This window comes from Bufo bufo, chromosome 7, assembly GCF_905171765.1.
Source record: "Bufo bufo chromosome 7, aBufBuf1.1, whole genome shotgun sequence".
Lineage (NCBI taxonomy): Eukaryota > Metazoa > Chordata > Amphibia > Anura > Bufonidae > Bufo > Bufo bufo.
Genome location: NC_053395.1, coordinates 38,352,454 through 38,375,000, shown reverse-complemented (window position 1 = coordinate 38,375,000; position 22,547 = coordinate 38,352,454). Strand labels below are relative to the sequence as shown.

Below are 22,547 nucleotides of genomic sequence, written 5' to 3'. Positions count from 1 at the left end.
GAGGAACCACGTGATGTTAAAACAGAATTCAAACTTTAGTAGTCATCATTTAGGGACATTGACGGAAGCGCAGTTCCTTTGAAGACAGTTGATTTTCAATACAGTTGATGCAGGCAATATATATATATATATATAGCAAGGTGACTTTAGAGTGTTAAACACAGGACTTGCAGTACAGGCAGCTTGCACTCTATTCCTGACTGATCCTGGAACATAGAAACTCTTCTCCAAGGTCCAATGCCCTAGCTCTGGCGTATATCCTTGGTTTTATCTCTATCAAGTACCTCCTCTGTTGTCTTGAGCACCTCTTGCTTTTCTTGACTTGCCTCTGTCTCTCTCTCAGTTTCCTCAGGCTCATTAACTGTAGTGTTCCTGCTTCTGCGTATATGAATTCAGGAGGGGAACCTTCTCCTTGGATCTGGAACCCGGTTACAGGGACTGCATTACCCTCTCCTAGTCTGCAGGCTTCCGGCCTGGACTTGACTCTGACATTGTCTATTCTCTGGTTAGACTAGACTATCAACCTTAGACTGCCTTTCCCTTCCCTGACTGGGCCTTATATAAACTAGGGCTCCCTAGCTCCCTCTTGTGACTAAGAGCTGGAATGACACCCCTAGCAGGCCTGCACATGCAAATTTCACAGTAACAGGGAAGTACATAGCATTACATTATGAAGATGACTCATACCAACCTCCCCATAAATAAGGGGAAACGACAGCTCAACAAGTGACCCTCCTGTAGTGACGGGCATTACAGTTCCCGTACACTACATTAGCGTGAAGAAATTGCAGTTCAAGGTGCAAGAAGTCCATTTCCATGGGCATATCCTGTCTTCACAAGGCTTAAAAGCTGACCCAGACAAGATTAAAGCCATTGTGGACATGCCACAGCCTGCTGATGCCAAAGCAGTACAGAGATTTATTGGCTTTGTTACATATCTAGCAAAATTCCTGCCACATTTATCTGAGGTGTGTGAGCCGTTAAGACGACTTGTGGACAGAGATGCGGTTTGGCACTGGCTTCCCAAACATGACCAGGCAGTTGAGGATATCAAACGCTTGGTCACCTCTGCACCAGTGTTGAAATACTATGATGTCACTAAGCCTGTTGCCATACAAAGTGACTCTAGCAAAAATGGCCTGGGTTGTTGTCTTTTGCAGGAAGGTCAACCGGTTGAATATGCGTCCAGAGCTCTTTCACCAGCTGAGCGAAACTATGCTCAGATTGAGAAGGAATGTCTAAGTATTGTATTTGCATGCCAACGCTTCCATCATTATCTCTATGGGCGGGACTCCATTACAGCTGAGACTGACCACAAACCTCTGATAGCCATATTCAAGAAGCCCCTTTTGTGTGCTCCCAAACGTTTGCAGAGCATGATGCTTACTTTGCAGCATTACAACCTCAATGTTGTCTATAAGCCAGGAAGTGAAATGTATATCAGCGATGCTTTGAGCAGAGCTACGTTGGATAATGTGGCACCTGGAGGTGAGCACGAGCGTCAAACAATTTGTCAGCTGCAACAGGAACAAATTTTCTTTGCCGACATCAATCACGCCGTCTATCTTAATGTCACTACTCAGCGTCTGCAGCAACTCATACAACACACTGACGGTGACGCAACATTACAAGCTCTGAAATCTGTTGTCTTGAGTTGATGGCCAGATGATAAAGTAGCAATTCCTGCAACTCTACTGGAATATTGGTCCTTCAGAGATGAGATCAGCGTACAAAATGGTATCTTGTACAAAGGCCCAAGGATCGCATTGCCTAAATCGCTGAGAGGAGAGATGTTATCACGTATACACTCTAGCTACATTGGAGGTAAAGCATGCTACAGAGAAGCTCGTGATACTCTTTACTGGCCTAACATGCAAGGTGAAATCAAAGATTTTGTCAGTAATTGTCACATCTGCAATGAATATGCCCACTTACAGCAAAAAGAAACTATGATGTCGCATGAGATACCGACACGTCCATGGCAGATCATCAGTATGGACTTATTCAACTACGCAGGCAAAGAATACCTGATATTAGTTGACCACTATTCAGACTTTTGGGAAATCGACCTTCTTCCTGATTTGACCACTGAAACCACAATTAAGCGGTGCAAGGCTCAGTTTGCCCGTTATGGCCAACCAGATAAAGTCATCTCTGATAATGGCCCTCAGTTTTCAAGCTTGCAATTTAGAAGATTTGCAATGGAATGGGAGTTTGAGCACGTTACTTCCTCACCACGTCATCCACAGGCGAATGGAAAAGCTGAAGCAGCTGTAAAGATTGTTAAGAACTTATGCAAGAGAGCACACAGTGATGGTAAAGACTCGTGGAAGGCCATTTTGCATTGGAGAAACACTCCAACCGAAGGCATGGATAGTAGTCCGGCACAAAGACTGATGTCAAGATGGCTGAAGACTTCCTTACCGGCAGCGAATAATCAATATGATACATCGGCCAGAGATCTGCCAGAGTTGATTACTGGAGAACAAATCCGTATGAAACCCTTACCTGGGGATCGAACAGGTCGTTGGAGAATGGGTACTTGTTTGAAAAAAGTTGCACCACGCTCGTATCTAGCGGACGTTGACGGAACTCTCTTTCGTCGTAATCGTGTGGATTTACGAGTGGCAGAAAAACCTACGTCGCAATATCTCATTGATAAGCCAGTCTCGCTTGGTATAACAGGGACACGTGTGCCCATTGACTGTGAGGAATGCACAGAGGTGGGGCCACAGACCAATGGTACTGGCAATCCTGAGCAAGCTAGTATATCTACCAGCAGCCACGCGCAAGACATGTCAGTAGAAGGTGATAAGAGCCCAGTAACTACCGAGAGGGCTAATAGACTACAAGGACCAGTCGTCACCCGTAGTGGCAGATGTTCAAAACCACCTATGAGACTTAACCTATAGAGTATCAAATGCATTATTGTTATCGCTCTTCAAAACTTAAAATGTTCATTTATTGACACTAAAAAAGGGGAAGATGTTATGGATGTTATGTTGGTGCACCACTTCCTGTTTACTGTTTTCTGTTTGTGGCAGTTGCTCCTGTCTTTATGCTATTGTTACCAACATGGCTCCTGTGCAGTAATCCCGCGTGCTGGTAGAGACATACCCCAAAGGACTTGTAGCTGCAATTGCAGAGAAAGGTGCTCCTACAAAGTACTGACTCAGGGGGGCTGAATACAAATGCACACCACACTTTCCAAATTTGGATTTAATAAAAATATTTGAAAACCCTGTATCATTTTCTTTTCACTTCACACATGAAATCCCAATAAAATGCTTTTAAGGGTGCATCCGTTTTTTGGGGGATCCATTGTAACAATGCCTATTCTTGTCCACAAAACACACAAGAATAGGACATATTGACATCTTTTTTTTTTTAGAGGCTACAGAACAGACATACATTTTTTGTGGATCCATTGAAATTAATCCTATCCGCAAAAAATGCAGATCAGATGCAGACCATAAATATGGTCATGTGAATGGGGCCTTCGTTTTTGGGTGTAACGTGAAAAGGTGTGTAAAAGTTTAGGGGGTATGAATATTTTTTTAAAGCACTCAGTGGCTATACAAAATTGTTAATTGCATGCAATTACAAAAATATTCAGATCCAGGTGCTAGTTTGAAAAATGTAAAAAATGTTTTGTGACACAACCCTTTTCACGGACGCAGAGCAGTGGGTAAGCCTGAAACTCTACCGCACACCTCCAGCTGTAGAGGTAAATTTGATTAATTCAGGGCTTCTTCACCATAAACAATGTAAAATTGTCAAAAAAGTAACATTCTAACTATTCAGTATTACAAAATATGGCTTGTTCCAACATTAGTTTTTTTTTTTCAGGACTTCATCAGAAATGACCTGCTGTTTAAATCACTTTTTTTATGTTTAACATGTTTTTGATGATGTTATTTAAATTTTCCATGTCACTTTTTATATTTAAACTAAAACAAAAAATCCAGCAGTTTTTGCACTGGCCACTGGCCAGTATTTCAGCAACATGGTGAAACAGTACATGTACACATGCCTACACGTACTGACTGATCTGTCTGCCCCATTCAACTTCTGGGTCTCCAAATTGGGCACATGGCCTGTGCTTGCCCTTTACACCTTGGAGGTGCTGGCCTGCCCTGCGGCCAGTGAATTGTCTGAACGCGTGTTTAGCATGGCAGGGGGGGGGGTGATCACAGACAAGCGCAGCCGCCTGTCCACAGCCAATGTGGACAAGCTCACGTTCATTAAAATAAACCAGGCATGGATCCCACAGGACTTGTCCGTACCTTGTGCTAAATAGACAAGTATACTGGCCGCACCCAGGCATTGTTATGCTCCAGCGCACTTTCTCTTTGCATTCTCTTTTCTGTTTCCCAATTTTTGGGGGTTTTCCCAAATCAATAAAAAATAAATAAATAAATAAATAAAGGGAAAAAAATAAAAAATAAAAAAACAACAAAAACAGTGTTGGCTACCTCCTCCTCCTCCACCACTGCTTCTACCTACACTGCCACGTCCACCGCCTCCTCAACCTCCTACTCCACTTTGAACTCCGCCTCCTAGTTTAAGATTATTATTTTTAAAAAAATTCTATTCTATGTTATTTTATGTCATTTACCTATCCACATTTGTTTACAGGGCAATTGTCCTGCTCTTACCCCCAATTTGTTTCCTTTTGCAGCCCTCTAGCCCTTACTATGTCTATTTTACAGGCATTTTAGTGCCCCAAAGTTCGGGTCCCCATTGACTTCAATGGGGTTGGGGTTCGAGGTCAAGTTCGGGTCTCGAACCCTAACTTTGAGCCGAAGTTCGGCCGAACCCGACGAACCCGAACTTCCAGGTGTTCGCTCATCCCTAATTCAGACCCTATACTATGACGCTTGAAATTTAGCCCATCTCATCTCAGATGTTTCTACACCTAGATTGGAGTCCACCTGTGGTAAATTCAGTTGATTGGACATGATTTGGAAAGATAAGCCCTGTTTATATGAGGCCTCACAGCTGACAATGCAAAAAACAAGCCATGAGGAGGGAATAACTGCCTGTAGAGCTCCGAATAATGCTTGTGTGGGGGCACAGATCTGGAGAAAGGTAAAAATATTTCAGCTGCATTGAAATTTTCTAAGAGCACAGTGACCTCCATAATTATTAACTGGAAGACTCATCCTATAGCTGGCCACCCCAATAAACTAAGACATTTTGGATAAGGGGACTTGGTAAGAGAGGTGACCCAGAACCCAATCAGGGGCATAGCTATAGGGGAAACAGGGGAAGTGGCTGCTTTGGGGCCCAAGCTCAAAAGGATGAGGACTAAAAGAGTTTATTTTCAGGGCCCCCTCAACAGTATTATACAATGATATTATATACAGTGACACTGTAGGAAACAAAACAATGGCTGATCTTAGGGAGACCAGCTTCAGAAAACACTGTGGAGCCTCATTTAAGAGTCTCGACACAGCAATCCAAAGTGCAAAGCTCCCTGGGAAACAGTAATATGCAAAATAATTGTGGAGCCCCACCTTGGATTGCTGTGTCGAGACTCTTAAATGAGGCTCCACAGTGTTTTCTGTAGCTGGTCTCCCTAAGATCAGCCATTGTTTTGTTTGAGTAGTCTCCAAGGCATTGCTCCCGGTTAGCCAGAATCCTACTCCACACTGATGAGGGGGCAACACCCTGAAACAGCTGTCTGTGGATGGATAACTGGCTTAGGTCTTCCCCGTCACATCCTTAAAGCTTGTAAAAGAGCAGGATCTTGACATAGGCGCCACTTAATATGGTGGATTTGATGATCTCTGTAATGGGGACACCCCTTTGCTCGGTTTTCCTTCCTTTGAGGGATATCTGGCTTTCACTGTAGGAAACGGACAGAGCGACTTCCATGCCTTGTCTGAAAGAGTGTTCTTGACTAGCCACAGGAGTTGGGATCGCAGGAGATGGGAGGGTTGTAAAGAAGTTTCATGGTTATAGTAAGCTGTAGTAAATGTATGTGAGAGTAATGAATGCTGTGATGGTGAGATGTGGGGAACCTAGTGAAGGACTTTACCCTGCTTTCATGGACGTTCTGTGACCAATAAGAAGACATTAAAAAAAAAAAATGGACCTTTGAACTTTAATCTATATTGTTTATTATATTGGCTGCAAGAATGGGCTGGGGAGGGTGGATATGGGAGGGGATTGTGGGAGGGACGGGGAGGGGTTTTTCCTATTTTGTTGTACTGTTCACTATAAAATGTTATAAAATCAATAAAAAAATATTTGATTTAAAAAAAAAAGAAGTTTCATGGTGGGGGAGGAAGTATGCTGTATGGCCCAGTCATTTCTAGTTATGCCACTGAACCCAATGGTCACATTGGTTGAGCTCCAAACATCCTGTGTAGTGATGAGTGAGCATGCTCGGCCGAATACCTGTTCAGCTCGAGCATCACTATGCTCGGCAGATCCGAGTGCTCAGCCAAATAATTCAGGTGCTTGAATACAATGGAAATCAATGGGAGACAACCAAGCACCCCCTGCTCGGAAGAAAAGAGGATGTCTGGTTCATAATAAAATGTTTGAAATTGATGGAAAAACCATTAAAATGGTTTGGCAACAGCATAAAGAGAATAGCTGGATGCCAGGTATGCACAAGCCATTCATCTATCCATGAGACAGATAACAGCCAGCATACATTACAATGGCAGCCTTGTACACTATGAGATATTCCAAACCAGCTCTCATCTGACTGAGAACCAGTTAACCTCAAAGTTATTTTGCATCTGTTGGATGGCTTGGGTGGACCTGCACACCTAGATCAATATCATTAGGGCGACAAAAAGTTTTCCGATTGTCCTAACATAATATTCAATAACCTTTCTATAGAGTTTTTTCATGTAAAATTGAATTTACATAAACATGGGCATATGGGAAAGACATGTAAATTAGCAGAATCTGCCTTGTTTTTCAGCTGTCATAAGACTATGAAAACCAATAGATGGCGCTATTGAGTTATGAATAGCGCCCACTATTGGTTTCACAGTCTTATGACAAGAATATTAGACTGATTCTTATGACAAGCTTATTAGTGTAGCCTTTTGCATGGAAAATTTGCGATTAGAATATTCGCGATCTACACTAGGATGATATCTGACCATGGGAAAGCTGGGTAATAACTCAGTGATAAATCTGACACTGGGAAAGCTGGGTAATAACTTGCGATCTACACTGAGTTATTACTCAGCTTTTCCAGTGTCAGATATTATCACTGACTTACTACATAATTATTACATAATATTCACTATATTGCTACATATTCTTTTTTTAGAATATTACGAATATTCAAAAAAACAAATATATAGCAGAAACCGCACGAGGTCAGCGTCTCGCTCTTCCAGCGTGGACCTACTTCCTCCGCTACGTCCCGTTCACTTCAGAAAAAAATCTTGCATTCTGCATTAAGTGCTGCACTGATATGCGCTAAAATCTTTTTTTAAATATTTTGGTTGTTAAAAAACTTGTTTTCGGCATTAAGCGCTGCACTTACCGGTATATGCGGTAAAATCTTTCCATTAACTTCCTCATCTCTTTATTAACATCGGACACACTAACTTTACACCCCCCCCCCCCCCACCCCGCCCGCTATATATCTAAGTGGTTCCTGCACCACCTAGGAGCGAATAAAGGTAAATGATACTGCCTGCCTGTTAAAGGGAACTACAGCATGATACCACAATACATTTGATATGACATTTAGCAAGAGTGCATATAGCACATAGTGGGACACTGCATCAAGATGAATCAGGCGTGGATCAGCCAGGATTTCAACACACCAATGCCTGATGCACCAGACTAGATCAACCATGGTGCCACACCAACATTTTGACAAAAGAGACTGTTTTCTTCTGGCTACCTGCCTCAGCTACTATTCTGAGGCTGTTACTCGCCTGATGCCAAACATCTGTTGCCAAGTGCTCCTTCTTTCACCCACCATCTTCAGCGAGTACTAATATTGCCACTCACCTTCACACTGTCACTTTGCCACTCTGTGGCCTACTGATGCTGCCATGTCCACACTATGTACCTGATGTAGGGGAATTACTCCCCGAAACGCGTTGTACTCCTGCAATAAACAGTATCTCTTTACTATCATCATCTGGATTGGATTTTTGCACCCTGGGATATTTTATCTACATACTTTTGTATGTCCACACTATGTCACCTTGCCACTCTGTAGCCTCCTGGTGCTGCCATGTCTACACTATGTCACCGTGCCACTCTGTTGTATGCTGCTGCTGCCATGTCTACACTATGTCACAGTGCCACTCTGTTGTATCATGCTGCTGCTGCCATCTCCACACTATGTAACCTGGCCACTCGCTGGGCTCCACATACTGCTGCCAACTACATACTCTGTGATTTTCCCACTCGATGGCCTCCTCATACTGCTGCCACCTGCACACTGTCATTGTGCCACTCTGTGGCCTTCTGATGCTGCCGCCACCTCCAGACTTTGTCATTGGGCCACTGTGTGGTCTCCTCATGCTGCTTCCACCTCACCACTATGTCATAGGGCCACTCTGTGGACTTCACATGATGTTCACACCCTCCCAACTTCATGACTGGGCCACTATTTTGGCTTTCGGCCTGGCTGACATCATCATTTATTTGACCTTTTTTCTGATCTGTCAGAAGGAAGGAAAAATGAGACGCACAACAGATCCTGTCTGTGTAGCAGCTGTAAAGCCTGTATGGTCCCATCAGAATTGGGTTATGATTTGGTAGACAAAAGCAGGAAAGGGTACGAAACACAGAAGACATGCAAATATTCCATTCACAAGTCATCTTTGTTTTAGATCCATCCTGTTTTTATTGGCATTAGCAATACTGAGCAAATGCTGACCGAGTGAAGGTGTATGCTGCAAAGACAGGATCCGTTTTTTGTGGGTTATTGTTCTGACGGATCAGAGGAAGGGCAAATTAATCAGTGACGTCAACACAAACTTACTGCTGACATTCTCTCCACTCTGTCAGGGGGCTCTGCTTGTATAAGCGTGTAATATAACAGGTTCTGTAGACATATATGTGGAATCAGCTGACAAGGATGTAAAAGGAGTGCGCTTCTTCTTGACACTAACATTGACCTATAAGGCAGACTTCATACTTGAGTTATTAGGCCAGGTTTGGCAAATTTAAGTATACTTTCTTATAATTTTAATCAAGTTTTGGTTTAATAAAAAAAATTTAATGTTGCGTAAGACAGGAGAGAATCGGCCAGTCTTCTGTTTATTCAACGACGTTATGTTGCAATAGAGACAGCATTCAAAAAAAAATATTACTCTCCACCTGGAGCTGAATCCTGTCAAGATTGATGCAAGTGCGGTATTGGCTGCTCATCCAGCAAGATACTTCTGGGGGAACCTGCCTGCCATGCTTAGGCCTCTACTAGCGACAGACAATGAGAAGAAGACAAAGCTTCAAGATTGCTTGGAGCCCGGAAAAGTTGCGAATTTAATCAAGATTCAAACCAACCAGGGCCCAGTCTCTTGGTCAGGGGTTCCCAATCATCATGGAATGTAAAGGAGGACATCCTTATTATATTTAATAAATTTAATAATAAAATGTTTAATACATTTTATAATAAAAATTAAATTTTTCATAACACAGGAGGAGGAGGACATCCTGTGGTGCACGGAGATGGAGATGGTCTTCAGATTCCCACACAGACGTCTCAGAAATGAACCGCGGATCCCAAAAGCAGCTCCTGGGAAGATCATCCGTCATCTATTCACCCCACTTTATTTTAGAAGTGTGTAGAACCCGTGTGGGACCCCCATGCTGCAAATTGATCATGAAGACACCGAATTTTATAATATATATATGGAATAAATTTCACAATAATATGTTTAAAAAAAATTATAATAACTTTTAATTTTTTTCTTAGGAGAGATTCAACCAGTCTTCAGTTTATTCAAAGACGTGAAGGGTGTTGCAATGGAGAAAGCATTAAAAAAAATTTAATAATAATTGCTCTACACCTGGAGCCGAATCCTGTCAAGATTGATGCAAGTGCGGTATTGGCTGCTCATCCAGCAAGATACTTCTGGGGGAACCTGCCTGCCATGCTTAGGCCTCTACTAGCGACAGACAATGAGAAGAAGACAAAGCTTGTTCTTTTCTGTACATTGAATGAATAATTTTTGGGGCCTGTACTCCACTGGCCTGCAGTAAAATTGATATCTAAAGACCGTCTAATATACCTCCAGCCACATAATCACTTGATGTTTTCTGTCCGGTTGAATGCCTAATGTTTGGGGTCTGTACTCCCATGGCCTAAAATAAAAATTTTCAAGGCTGCAGCATGGCACATTTTTGAGATTTTCAATTTAAGACGCATTAAAATGGCCCCTCATTAAAATACATATTTTTTGTGGGAATTTTTGCTATTGGTCACCCTCTGGTATGTCACTGTCAATGTTGTGGGACGATTTGTGCACTTCTTGTAATTATTTGGTGACTGCAAATATGAGCTGAAGATTTTTCCGGTTCACCTGCCATTAAAGTGAATGGGGCCCACCGCGAACTTGCTGTTCGCGAACATTTGATCGAGATCGCGTTCGCGAACTGTCCCGGCCGATGTTCATCCATCACTAGTGAGAAACAGGATTCTCTGGTCTAATAAAACCAAGATTTAAATTTTTGGCCTTAATCCTAACTGTTATGTCTGGAGGTAACCAGGCACCTGCCCAACACCATTCCTACAGTAAAGCATGGTGGTGGTAGCATCATTCTGTGGGGGTGTTTTTCAGTGGCTGGGACAGGGAGAGTGATCAGAGTTGAGGGAAAGCTATATAGAACACAGTACAGAGATGTTCTTAATGAAAACCTGATCCAGAGTGTTTAAGATCTGGTATGAAGATTTTAATTCCAACAACACAATGACCCTAAGCACACATCCAAGACAACATGGGATTGGCTTAGGGACAACTTGTGAATGTCCTTGATGGGGCTAGACAGAGCCCTGACTTGAACCCAATCGAATACCTCTGGACAGACCTAAAAATGTCTGTCCACCAACGGTCCCCATCCAACCTGACAGAGCTTGAGTGGGTCTGCAGAGAAGAATGGAAGAAAATTCCCAAATCCAGATGTGCAAACCTAGTGGTATCATACCCAAAAAGCCTGGAGGCTGTAGTTGCTAAAAAAAAAAAAAAAAAAAAGGGGCTTCAACTAAATCCTGAGTAAAGGGTCTGAATACTTATGTCAGTGCAAGATTTTAGTTTTTGAAACCTCAGCCGGCTATCTTTGTTGTTAGAACCAAGGAAGTGTACCACCATGGAGGCCACTATCTTTCTCATTCTGATATTTGACTTGTGCAGGGAGATTGCCACCGTGATCTGTAAGTACCACTGCCATCTTCATGGCAACTACCGCTCCCATCCTCCACACACTCTCCGGCAGCCCCCCTAACATGTACCTATACCCTTTTAATATTATTTTCTTTGTAATATCTATTATGTTATGTGAAATATTTGTGATGATGTATTTTCAGCTTAATGTAGGGCCTGAAACATTGTACACAGTGCACATTTTAATGGAGAAATGAATGAACATATAAGCTATATAACTTTTTGGAGCTCTGTCTCTCACTGGAAGCTGTTCCACGTTGACTTTATTTTTGTGGTGGGGCCCGTTCTAAATTTTTCCACGATTTCTGTGTATACCCCATGGCAGCTGTTTCATCACTTTTGTTATTCTGTGGCATGAACCTGTGTAGGGCTCCTCTCTCCAGAGAAACTGCAAGCCTAGGTGAGGAAGGACCCAAGTTAAGAAGCTAAGAGTCTGGAGAACAAAAACCTGAGCCTAAAAGATTGATACCATGCATACTGTAGTTACTACACATAAGGAATCAAGAGCACCGTCAAGTCTTTATTTCTCAACTAGTATAATTGGACAGAACTCCGTATAGTATTTGTGGTACATGTAATGGAGTGTGAGTACACTCCAGAAGACAGAATTATACAAGAAAAGCATTCTAGAAACACACTTCTTACTTCTTTTGCTTCACAGTGTATTGTTGCCTGCCCATAAACGTTTCTCAACTAAGTTAATATCATCATATATTGGTTAATAGGTGCTAGTGGATGGTCCTCAATGCATCCTGAATTTACTGTTATGTATTCATTTTCTTTAAGAAGCAAAGGGCGTGCTGGGATCTTACATATTTCAGTTTTTATTTTTGGGTGAAGATACATTTTAGAAAAGCTATCAATGCCACTAAAACTAAACAACAACTTCCGATTAAGGTACATTAAGATAACTGGTGTCTGATTAGTTTGAGAACAAACAATGGAAAATACTATTGTTCAATCCCATACAGGTTCAGTTTGCCTGCAGCACATACGCTGTTTATACATTTTTAATACCACGAACAAGAGTTCGTCCCTCAATAAAAGACCAAACATTTGTTGGGTAATCGGCACCATGATTATACACAGCAATGGTCGGGCAAACAAATGTTCATAACTGATCATTGGCCCCTAGTCCACTATAAATTGTAAGCCGTGCGTTTCATTGAATAACATAGCTGTTTTACCCTAAAATATGTGAAAATAACATAAAAAAACTACTACATAAAATCTGATAGAAAAATATAATCAACAGCAGCATTATCTTTTGTGTTGTCTTGCTTGTTCTGCATGCACTAATAGTTTAGCTTGGCACACGTCTTGTATGGTGTGGGGACCAATGTGAATCCAATGCTGGGAACGAGGTTCAAATCTTCTCTGGAAACTCCTGGTGGTGGATAGAAAGTAAATGCCTGAAGAAGTCCAGTGAAGAACAGGAAAAGTTCCATCTTGGCTAAGCTTTCCCCAGCACAAGCTCTTCTTCCTGCAGAAACAGAATATAATAACTGAACCATATGGGTTTCATGTCATTTTAAGATAAAAACATTAGTTTTGTAGGCAGAGGCGGATTGGCCATAGACATTACAGGGAAATTTCCCGGTGTCAGATGCCCAGGAGGCCACTTGAGTCCTACTCATGGCTGGCCAGTGGAAGTTTTTGGGGATGTATTTTATGCTGCTGACGGCAGTATTTTGTGATGGACATTAATATTTGCTCTGTTGGGGTGGTATAATGTGCTCTCCAGTGCTGATGCTGATCTTCATGAATAGAGGTACTTGAGGGTATGCATTCAAGGACATTTTTAACTATGGGTTCCTATTCCACGTGATTGTAATTGGAGACAAAAATATTGGTAAGAAGTAAAAATAAAATGTCATGAAGATATTGGTGGTCAGTTATCATTCTGAAATACAACAAAATTAGGTATATTACAGGTGCAGATTGAGGTGCAACGGCTAGTTGTGGAGCAATCTGCGACTTCTTCCCACTCACGTCAGGTCAAAAATTCTGGACGTGGTATGGGCAGCGAAGGGGACGGGCCAAGCAGGCCCGTCTCATTTACCATTTTCTACACCTGTTTTAGGCTTAGAACAAGGTCTAAATGTAAGACAGCTTGGAAGCTGTCTTACATTTAGAACTGACGCTGGATGCACCAAATTATGGAGAGGCCTGCTCGTCTTCATAACTTAAATCAAAATCACCACCAGCTTAGGGCTTTATTAAGACCTGCTAAAATGCCAGTCTTAATAAATGTGCCCCATTATTTCCATTGTTAATATAGTCATGAGGTCAGGGAAAGTTAACTGTACAATTATTTATTTCATTTTCACTACAAACCTGCTGAGAAAGGCATAAATGCATCATTTCGGACAAATTTCCCATCTTTATCCAAAAAGTGATTGGGATTAAACTGATATGGAGTTTCCCATTGAGTTTTGTCATACAGAACTGATGTCAGCAATGGAATAACCTCTGTACCCTGTGAACAATAAATCATCAATTATCTTTTTTGAACTATTTGATTGTCATAATCTGTAATTATTGGGATAGCAATGTACCCCATTGCGGTCTCTTTCATTAACATTCATTGCATACTTGTTAGGAGGTATTATAGGGTTATTTTCTTTACTAAACTCACTTTTGGGATGCAGTAACCCCGAAAATACACATCCGTTGGAGTCATGTGTGACAGGTTCAGTGGAACAATATTGGCAAACCTTTGTAGTTCATGTATCACTGCATCAGTATAAGGCATTTTCTTTCGATCTTCTACTGTCGGCAACTGTCCTGGTTTAAGATGTGTTTTAATTTCATCCTGTACCCTCTCTGTAAAGCAAAAGAAAAATTATTTTGTTACATAGTTGCATACACTGGCACAATACCCATACAATTCAATGTATGCATAGTCTTCCACTGTAACATGTACTTACTACACCAGGGATAGCTTAATTAAGGGATAAGCTGCCATGTTTTTATTCAGTTTCCTACTGTCTACTTCAAGTGAATAGGAGGAATCTGTACCATTGAAGTGAATGGGATGATGGAACTGTAATTAAACCTGATTGCTGCTGCAATATTGAAGTTGAGCAGGTAAAATGAGAAGAGAACACAGCGCTTTTATGAGCAATGCGCTCTCTTTAAACATCTGATGTGTGGGAGTGCTGGCAGTTGGGTCCCTGCCAATCTGATATAGATGACCTATCCTGAGGATAGGTAATCAATATAGCCAAAGTAGAGAACCCCTTTAAATCACTAATCTGCAGCTCCAGCACAAGCTTAGCAGCACGCTAAACAAGCTCAGGAGTCCCCATATATATTAGGTCCCAACTCTCTCCATCCATTTGTATGATTGACAGTTTTCTTCCTTCTTGAGTTTAGCAATATTGCAAGTCATGGTTGCTAGGTCTCTGGAGAGGAGTCTTTTATTCTGATTGCCATGTTTGAAGTTGGGAAGACTTCTTCCTTCTGGATTAACATTGCAGACTAATATGGCTAAACAAGATGGACTTATGTATTGTTTCATCCTTTAAAGTGATGTTACTATGTTAGCAAAAAGCCAAATGCTCCACCAAAAACACACTGTCATGCTTTGGTGTGGGAGGAAAACACCACACCGAGCATAGGAGGGAAGGGGGAAACAGGGAATCAGGCCTGAGAACTAGGCAAGGAAGATGGACACCTCATAGTGAAAACCCTAACCAAAATCCTGACTACCAGTACGAACAGACCCCAAAGGTAAGTGAGTTCATACGCAGGAATACCTAGAGTCCTATAGGACCTTAGTACTAATGGCAGGGATGAGACTACCTGTTCTTCCAAAAGGAAGGACGAACAGGAGTCTACTTCATGCTTAATACAAACAATAGGGAAATGCAACACACAGAACCCAAACAAAATACAAAAGGGAAAGGAAAGACTTAACTTTAAAGAGGCTATGGAAGCACCAGGAACTCAGCCGAGATCCAACCACAAACAATCCACAGGCACAGAAGTTATAAACTGCACAGCATAGTGGGAGAAACAACTATAAATAAGGAAGGTTAAATGACCACATAAGCAACACCTGGAGGCAAGGGGTGTGGCCATTACCAGAAACAACACAGACACCTATTGATCCACAAGGAAAACCTGTCAGATCAAACCACGTGTTGCTAGTATCACAGATCTCCTACCACTCACTGTCGCCAGGACGTCCGTATGTCTCAGTACGTCCGTGACAGTAACCCCCTTCTACGGGTGACCTCCGAGCACCCAGGACCGACCTTATCCGGGTGAGACCTGTGAAAAGCTTTCACCAAACGACTGGCATTCACGTCAGTTGCCGATACCCACATCCTATCCTCTGATCCATAACCCTTCCAGTGCACAAGATACTGAAGAGATCTACGAAGAACTCAAGAGTTAATTATCTTGGCGATCTGAAATTCCACCATGACAGGAGCGGATTGCAAGGAAGACAGCTCCAAAGGTTCAACATATCTCTTTAACAAAGATTTATGGACAATGTGGAAACACATTATGAATTTTCAGGGCCTGAGGAAGTTCAAGACGAAAAGCTACAGGATTAATAATGGCAGTGATCTTATATGGACCAATAAACCTTGGACCCAACTTCCAAGAAGGTACCTTCAATTTAATGTTTCTTGTGGACAGCCGCACAGAATCACCCACTCTTAGTCCAGACTAGAGATGAGCGAGCATGCTCAGCCGAATACCTGTTCGGCTCAAGCATCGCTATGCTCAGCAGATCTGAGTGCTCGGTAGAATAGTTTGGGTGCTCTAATACAATTTAACACAATGGAAGTCAATGGGAAACAACAAGGCACCCCCTGCTCAGAAGAAAAGAGGGTGTTTGGTTCATAAAAAAAGGTTTGAAATTGATGAAAAACCCATCAAAATGGTTTGGCAACAGCATTAAGAGGATAGCTGGATGCATCTTAGACTCCTATTATGTACGGCATACAATAGACAAGCACACAAAGGCTATATGCCAAAAGCCAGTATGTACAAGCCATCCATCCATGAGACAGATAACAGTCAGCATACCTTACAATAGCAGCCTTGTGTACTATGAGATATTCTAAACCAGCTCTCATCTGACTGAAAACTAGTAAACCTCAAAGTTATTTTGCATCTGTTGGATGGCTTGGGTTGACCTGCACACCTAGATCAATATCATTAGGGCGACAAAAAGTTTTCTGATTGTCCTAACATAATATTCAATAACCTTTCTATACAGTTTTGTCATGTAAAAACTAACTTGCATAAAAATGGGCATATGGGAAAGACATGCAAATGAGCAGAATCTGCCATGTTTTTCAGCTGTCATAAGACTATGAAAACCAATAGATGGCGCTATTGAGTTATGAATAGCGCCCTCTATTAATTTTCATAGTCTTATGACAGCTGAGTAACAAGGCAGATTCTGCTCATTTGCATGTCTTTCCCATAAGCTCATGTTTATGCAAATGAGTTTTTACATGACAAAACTGTATAGAAATGTTATTGAATATTATGTTAGGACAATCAGAAAACTTTTTGTCGCCCTAATGATATTGATCTAGGTGTGCAGGCCCACCCAAGCCATTCAACAGATGCAAAATAACTTTGAGGTTTACTAGTTCTCAGTCAAATGAGAGCTGGTTTGGAATATCTCATAGTGCACAAGGCTGTCATCTGGCTCATGGATAGATTGATGACTTGCACTTACCTGGCTTTTGGCATACAGCTTTTGTGTGGTTGTATGTTGTACATAATAGGAGTCTAAAACACATCCAGCTATCTTCTTAATGCTATTTCTAAACCATTTTGATGGGGTTTCCATAAATTTCTAACCTTTTTTTATGAACCAGACACCCTCTTCTCTTCTGAGCAGGGGGTGCCTGATTGACTTCCATTATACTCAATATAGCAACGTGTTCAGGCCGAACACCCGAATACTTTGATGCGTGCTCATCACTAGTCCAGACCATTTATACGTTTCCTGTCAGCCACACATTTATATTTGTTGCCCATATTCATCAAGTTATCTTGAATTTTCCGCCATATAGATGACAATGACCAGAAGTATCTGAACCAAAAAATGTGCCAAACTGCGGGTGAAACACTTATGCCCCAAAAAAAGGCAACTTCCCAGTGGACTCCTGTCTACGATTATTTATGGCAAACTCTGCCAAAGACAAAAATGAAGACCACTCCTCCTGGTTCTTAGAGACAAAACATCTCAAGTAAGTCTCCAGACTCTGATTAGTGTGCTCCATCTATCCGTTTCACTGAGGATGAAAAGCCAAAGAAAATGACAGGTGTACCCCCAGTCGAGTACAGAATGACTTCCAGAATCTGGAAACAAACTGAGTCCCACGATCCGAGACCACATCAGAGGGAATGCCATGGAGTTTCACAATGTTGTCAACAAACACTTCTGCAAGTGTTTTAGCATTAGGTAGGCCCGGCAACGCTATAAAGTGCACCATTTTACTAAAGCGATCAACTACCACCAGAATATTTGTCTTTCCTGAAGAATTAGGTAGATCAGTGATAAAATCCATGGATAAGTAAGTCCATGTTCTGGACGGGATGGGCAATGGAAGTAGAGATCCGAAAGGCTGAGTATGTGTTACCTTAGCGCGTGCACAGGTACTACAGGCTGACATATAGTCCTTAACACTAGTGATGGACAAACATCAGCCAGGACGATTCGCGAACGCGCGTTCACGATCAAATGTGTTCGCGGCGGGCCCCATTCACTTTAATGGCAGGCGAACCTGAAAAACCTTCAGGTTATATTTGCAGCCAGCAAACACTTACTAGAAGTACACAAATAGTCCCACAACATGGACAGTGATATACCAGAGGGGGATCATTGGCAAAAATTCCCACAAAAAATATGTATTTTAATCAGGGGCCATTTTTATGGGAAACTCTCAAAAATGTGCCCTGCCTAGAAAATTTTCATTTCCTATCGGTTTGATGTATACAAATGTGCAGCACTCCAAGTTTTTGTATCCTGCAGAATCCATAAAAAAATGCATACATTAATGTAATTTTTTTTTCTACCATGGAACTGTATGGTGAACGGACGCCACTCTACGGCATCAGTCTGAGGCATCTGTTAACGCATACATTTTTGGTTTGCATTAAATGGATGGCAAAAATAGGATGTGAACCCAGCCCTAGTGTCAGAATAAGCACCAGTATACAGCAGAGCAGCGTGGCGGAGAGGGGAGGCCGTCATGTACTGACAGAGCGGTACCTGGTGCTGGTGGTCAGGGATGAGGACTGTTTCCCAAGGATCATTTTCTACTGGGAAATACAGGACACAGTATAATACACTAGAATCTATATAATATAAAGATATTAGCCCTACAACCGAATAATAATACAATTAGGTGGTCATTTATTATATAGAAATACGTCTATGTTAGGCATATTTCTGACACAGATTGTGGCGCAAAGGTCCTTAGCACCACAATCTGCATATTTTTCCCGCTCATACCAGGTCTAAAAAAGGATGGCATGGGCAGGGAAAGGGATACAGTTATGGCCATCCATTTATCGGATACCACCGCCATACATTGACCGAATAATACCTCTGTAGAGTGACAGGATAACACCACCATACCGTGACCGGATAAAAGGATATGAGGGAACAGTACAGGGAATGATAAGAGGACACAATGCAGGGCATAAGGGGGCACATTAAGGGCTGAGGGGCACAGTACTGGGTGGGGGGCACAGTCACATGACCCTGTGACATTAAAAGGTCCTTATGGTGAATGAGGTTCATACGCCACCATAATGAGAGGCAGAGGAGTGAGACAGGGGTGTGATTATGTGGCTAGAGATAAAAAAAAATTAACTGTTGGCCAGTACTGGCCCCAAAAATTAGCCAATAGGCATTCACCTGACAGCAAAGAACGTTGGATTCTGTGGCTGGAGGTACATTAGGCGGTCACAGGATAACTATGTAATTGTCGGCCAGTATAGGCCCTAAAAATTAGGCAATAGGCATTCATCTAACAGCAAAGAACTTTGGATTCTGTGGCTGGAGGTACATTAGGCTGTCACAGGATAAAAATTTAACTGTTGGCCAGTACAGGCCTCAAAAATTACTCAATAGGTATTCACCTGACAGCAAAGAACATTGGATTCTGTGGCTGGAGATACAATAGGAGGTCACAGATAAATATGTAACTGTCGGCCAGTACAGGCCCCAAAAATAAGGCATTCACCTGACATAGAAGGCCTTTAATGCCGCTGTATATGCATAAGGCAAGGACCATTCTTTGTTCTGGGTGGTGGCGGATATGTGTGTTTTGGCATGAGGAAATTCAATTACATGTGGTCATCACAGGTGTTGAATTCCTCCGAGATCCATGCCTCATTTATTTTAAAAAATGTGAGGTAGTCCACACTGTCGTGAGTTAGGCGAGTGTCCTTATCGGTCACGATCCCCCCTGCTGTGCTGAACGTCCTTTCGGACAGGACACTCGACGAGGGGCAAGCCAAGAGTTCCATGGCAAATTGTGCCAGCTCTGGCCACAGGTCAAGCCTGCACACCCAGTAGTCAAGGGGCTTCTCGCTTCTCAGAGCTTCCACATCGGCTGTTAACCCAATGTAGTCGGACACCTGTCGGTCTAGGCATTCCCTGAGGCTGGATCCGGAGGGCGGCTGTCGATGGGTTGACTGCAAGAATGATCTCATATCCGAAGTGACCAACACATCTTCAAACCGCCCTCTTTTTGCAGGCGCGGTAGGATTGGTACCCGCACCTGTTTTGCTGTGGGTGGAAATTCCTTTGCCAGTGCCCGCAACAGCAGAATACAGCATCTCTCGCAGCAAGGCCTGGAAATGCTGCATTCTGACAGCCCTCTGTGATGCTGGTAACATGTCCGCCATTTTGTGTTTGTACCGGGGTCTAAGTACGTTGCCACCCAGTACAGGTCGTTGACCTTTATGCTTTTTATACGGGGATCCCTCTTCAAACACTGGAGCATGAAGGACCCCATTTGCACTAAATTGAAAGCAGTGAAGCACCCCGGCTCCTGCTCATCAGCCAGGAGAATGTCATCCTCGGTCTCCTCCCCCCAGCCACGGACAACACCAGGGATCCCCAAAAAGTTTAAAGTCTCCCTCAAAGCCTGCTCTTCTTGCTCCTCCTCCTCCTTCTCTCAGCCACCATCCTCCTCTGACTCCTCTTCAGATCCTGCTGACTTGTCTCAGATGGAGTAGCCCCCTTGGAAATTCATTCAGCATTGCGACTTCCTCATCTTCCAGCTCCTTCTCCGCGACGGCTTGATCAATGACACGATGCAATGCATGCTACAGAAGGAGGGCATAAGGTACGATGTCACTGATGGCGCCCTGGCTGCGACTGACCAGTTTGGTGATCTCATCAAATGGCCGCAGAAGTCTGCATGCGTCGTGCATGAGCAGCCACTGGTGTGGTGAAAAGAAACCAAGCTCCCCAGAACCTGTCTTGCTGCAGAGTTCGTACAGGTAGTCGTTAACAGTTCCAGCACGTCGGGCAGTCACAAATCAGACGTCTGACAGGCAAGTGGTTTCACCGCTGAACGTCAGCAAGGCGAGCCATTGCCATGTAAGATCTTCTAAAATGGCCAGAGATTTTCCAAGATGTCCTGGACCCCGGGGTATTTGGCAACGAATCGCTGCACGACTAAGAAGTTCAGGACGTGTGCCATTTTGCCCTGTTTCAGCGTGCTCAGCAGATTGGCACCATTGTGGCACACCACTTTACCAACTGTCAAATTGAGCGGGGTTAGCCACTGATCGACCTGTGACCGCAGAGCTCTTGGCTTTCAGGCACAACATCCGCAGCACAGCATGGCAATGTCTGACCTGCCACGTCGAATAGCTTCTGGGGAGCTAAGGAGATGCAGCGGAAGAGGCGGTAGCAGTGGAAAAGGAGGAGTCGCCGAGGAGGAGACAGAGGATGGAGAAGGAGGAGGAGAAGAAGAGGCAGGCCTGCATGCAATCCGTGGCGGTAACACCAAATCCACATGGGTGCCACGGGTTACATGGCCGTCAGAAGGTTCACCCAGTGGGCAGTAAAAGTTATGTACCTTCCCTGCCGGTGTTTGCTAGACCATGTGTCTGTGGTCAGATGTATCTTGGCACCGACACTGTGTGCCAGAGATATATTAACTTGCCGCTGAACGTGACCATATAGTTCAGGGATGCCCTTTTGGGAGAAATATTTCCTTCCGGGGACCTTCCATTGCGGTGTTCCAATGGCATCAAATTTTCTAAAGGCCTCCGAGTCCACCAATTTATATGGCAGAAGTTGGCGAGAAAGCAGTTTCAACAAGCTTCCACTGGGCTTTGTGATAGGAGACCAGGTGTCTTCTTAAGGCAGTCGTCACTAGGTGAGTGTTGGGCTTACCACAAGTTATGTGTTGACAGCACAGGCTGCAGATGGCAACACTATTATCAGCAGCTGACACGTTAAAAAAAGCCCACACTGCGGAGCCATGTGCCGGCATCCTGGGAGCGCAAGATGTGACCGTGCATGGTGGATGGCTCGCTCCAGATACATTTGCAGTCTGATTTTTGCCTCCTGTGCACTGCGAGTTCTGCATGATTTTCCTCCTTCTCCTCCCTATCTGCTGCTCCTTCTCTCCCTCTGAACTCCCCTCCTTTTCCTGTCTTGTGGGCATCGACACGTCATCATCATCATCACCTTCACCACCACTGACATTAGAGATGTCGGAGTAGGCAGCAACAGCAGGGAACACCCTCCTTGGGCTGATATGGATACTGTCGTCAGACCGTTGGGTGGCTGCCGTTGCTACCTCCTCTTTCTCATCCGATACCAAGAATGGCTGCGCATCGGTAAGGTCTGGGAATGAATGGGAAAATAATTCCTCTGACTCGAGTGGAGGGGCTATGGTGGTGGTGGTGGTGTCTTTGGGAGTGTACACAGCAGAGAGTGAGGAGGGTGCAGATAAAGAGGATGAGGAGGGTGCAGAAGCCACTCAACCAACTCTGGTGCGTCATTTGACATAATCACACGCACCTTCTCCAACTTCCCACTTAGGCTCCGGCCTGGTGCACCTGCCCGACCCCTACCACCCCTGCGGAACGGCCTGCCTCTTCCTCTGCCTGTCATTTTCAAAATGACCCTGTACCAAAGTCCCTAGAGAAGAG

The 22,547-nt window shown here is 43.3% G+C and overlaps 1 protein-coding gene across 1 annotated transcript in view; it reads right to left on the bottom strand.

Annotated features, from left to right (window-relative positions):
• Positions 1–12,088: 12,088 nt before the first annotated feature.
• Positions 12,089–22,547, bottom strand: part of LOC121008167 (cytochrome P450 2K6-like) — a 247,802-nt gene continuing 237,343 nt past the window's right edge. Inside the window, exons 10-12 of the mRNA XM_040440558.1 lie at positions 14,020–14,207; positions 13,719–13,860; positions 12,089–12,864 (exon numbers count right to left, since the gene is read on the bottom strand). Of these exons, the coding sequence (XP_040296492.1) occupies positions 12,677–12,864; positions 13,719–13,860; positions 14,020–14,207 (518 nt within the window). The 3' untranslated portion in view covers positions 12,089–12,676. The remainder of the gene's footprint in view (positions 12,865–13,718; positions 13,861–14,019; positions 14,208–22,547) is intronic.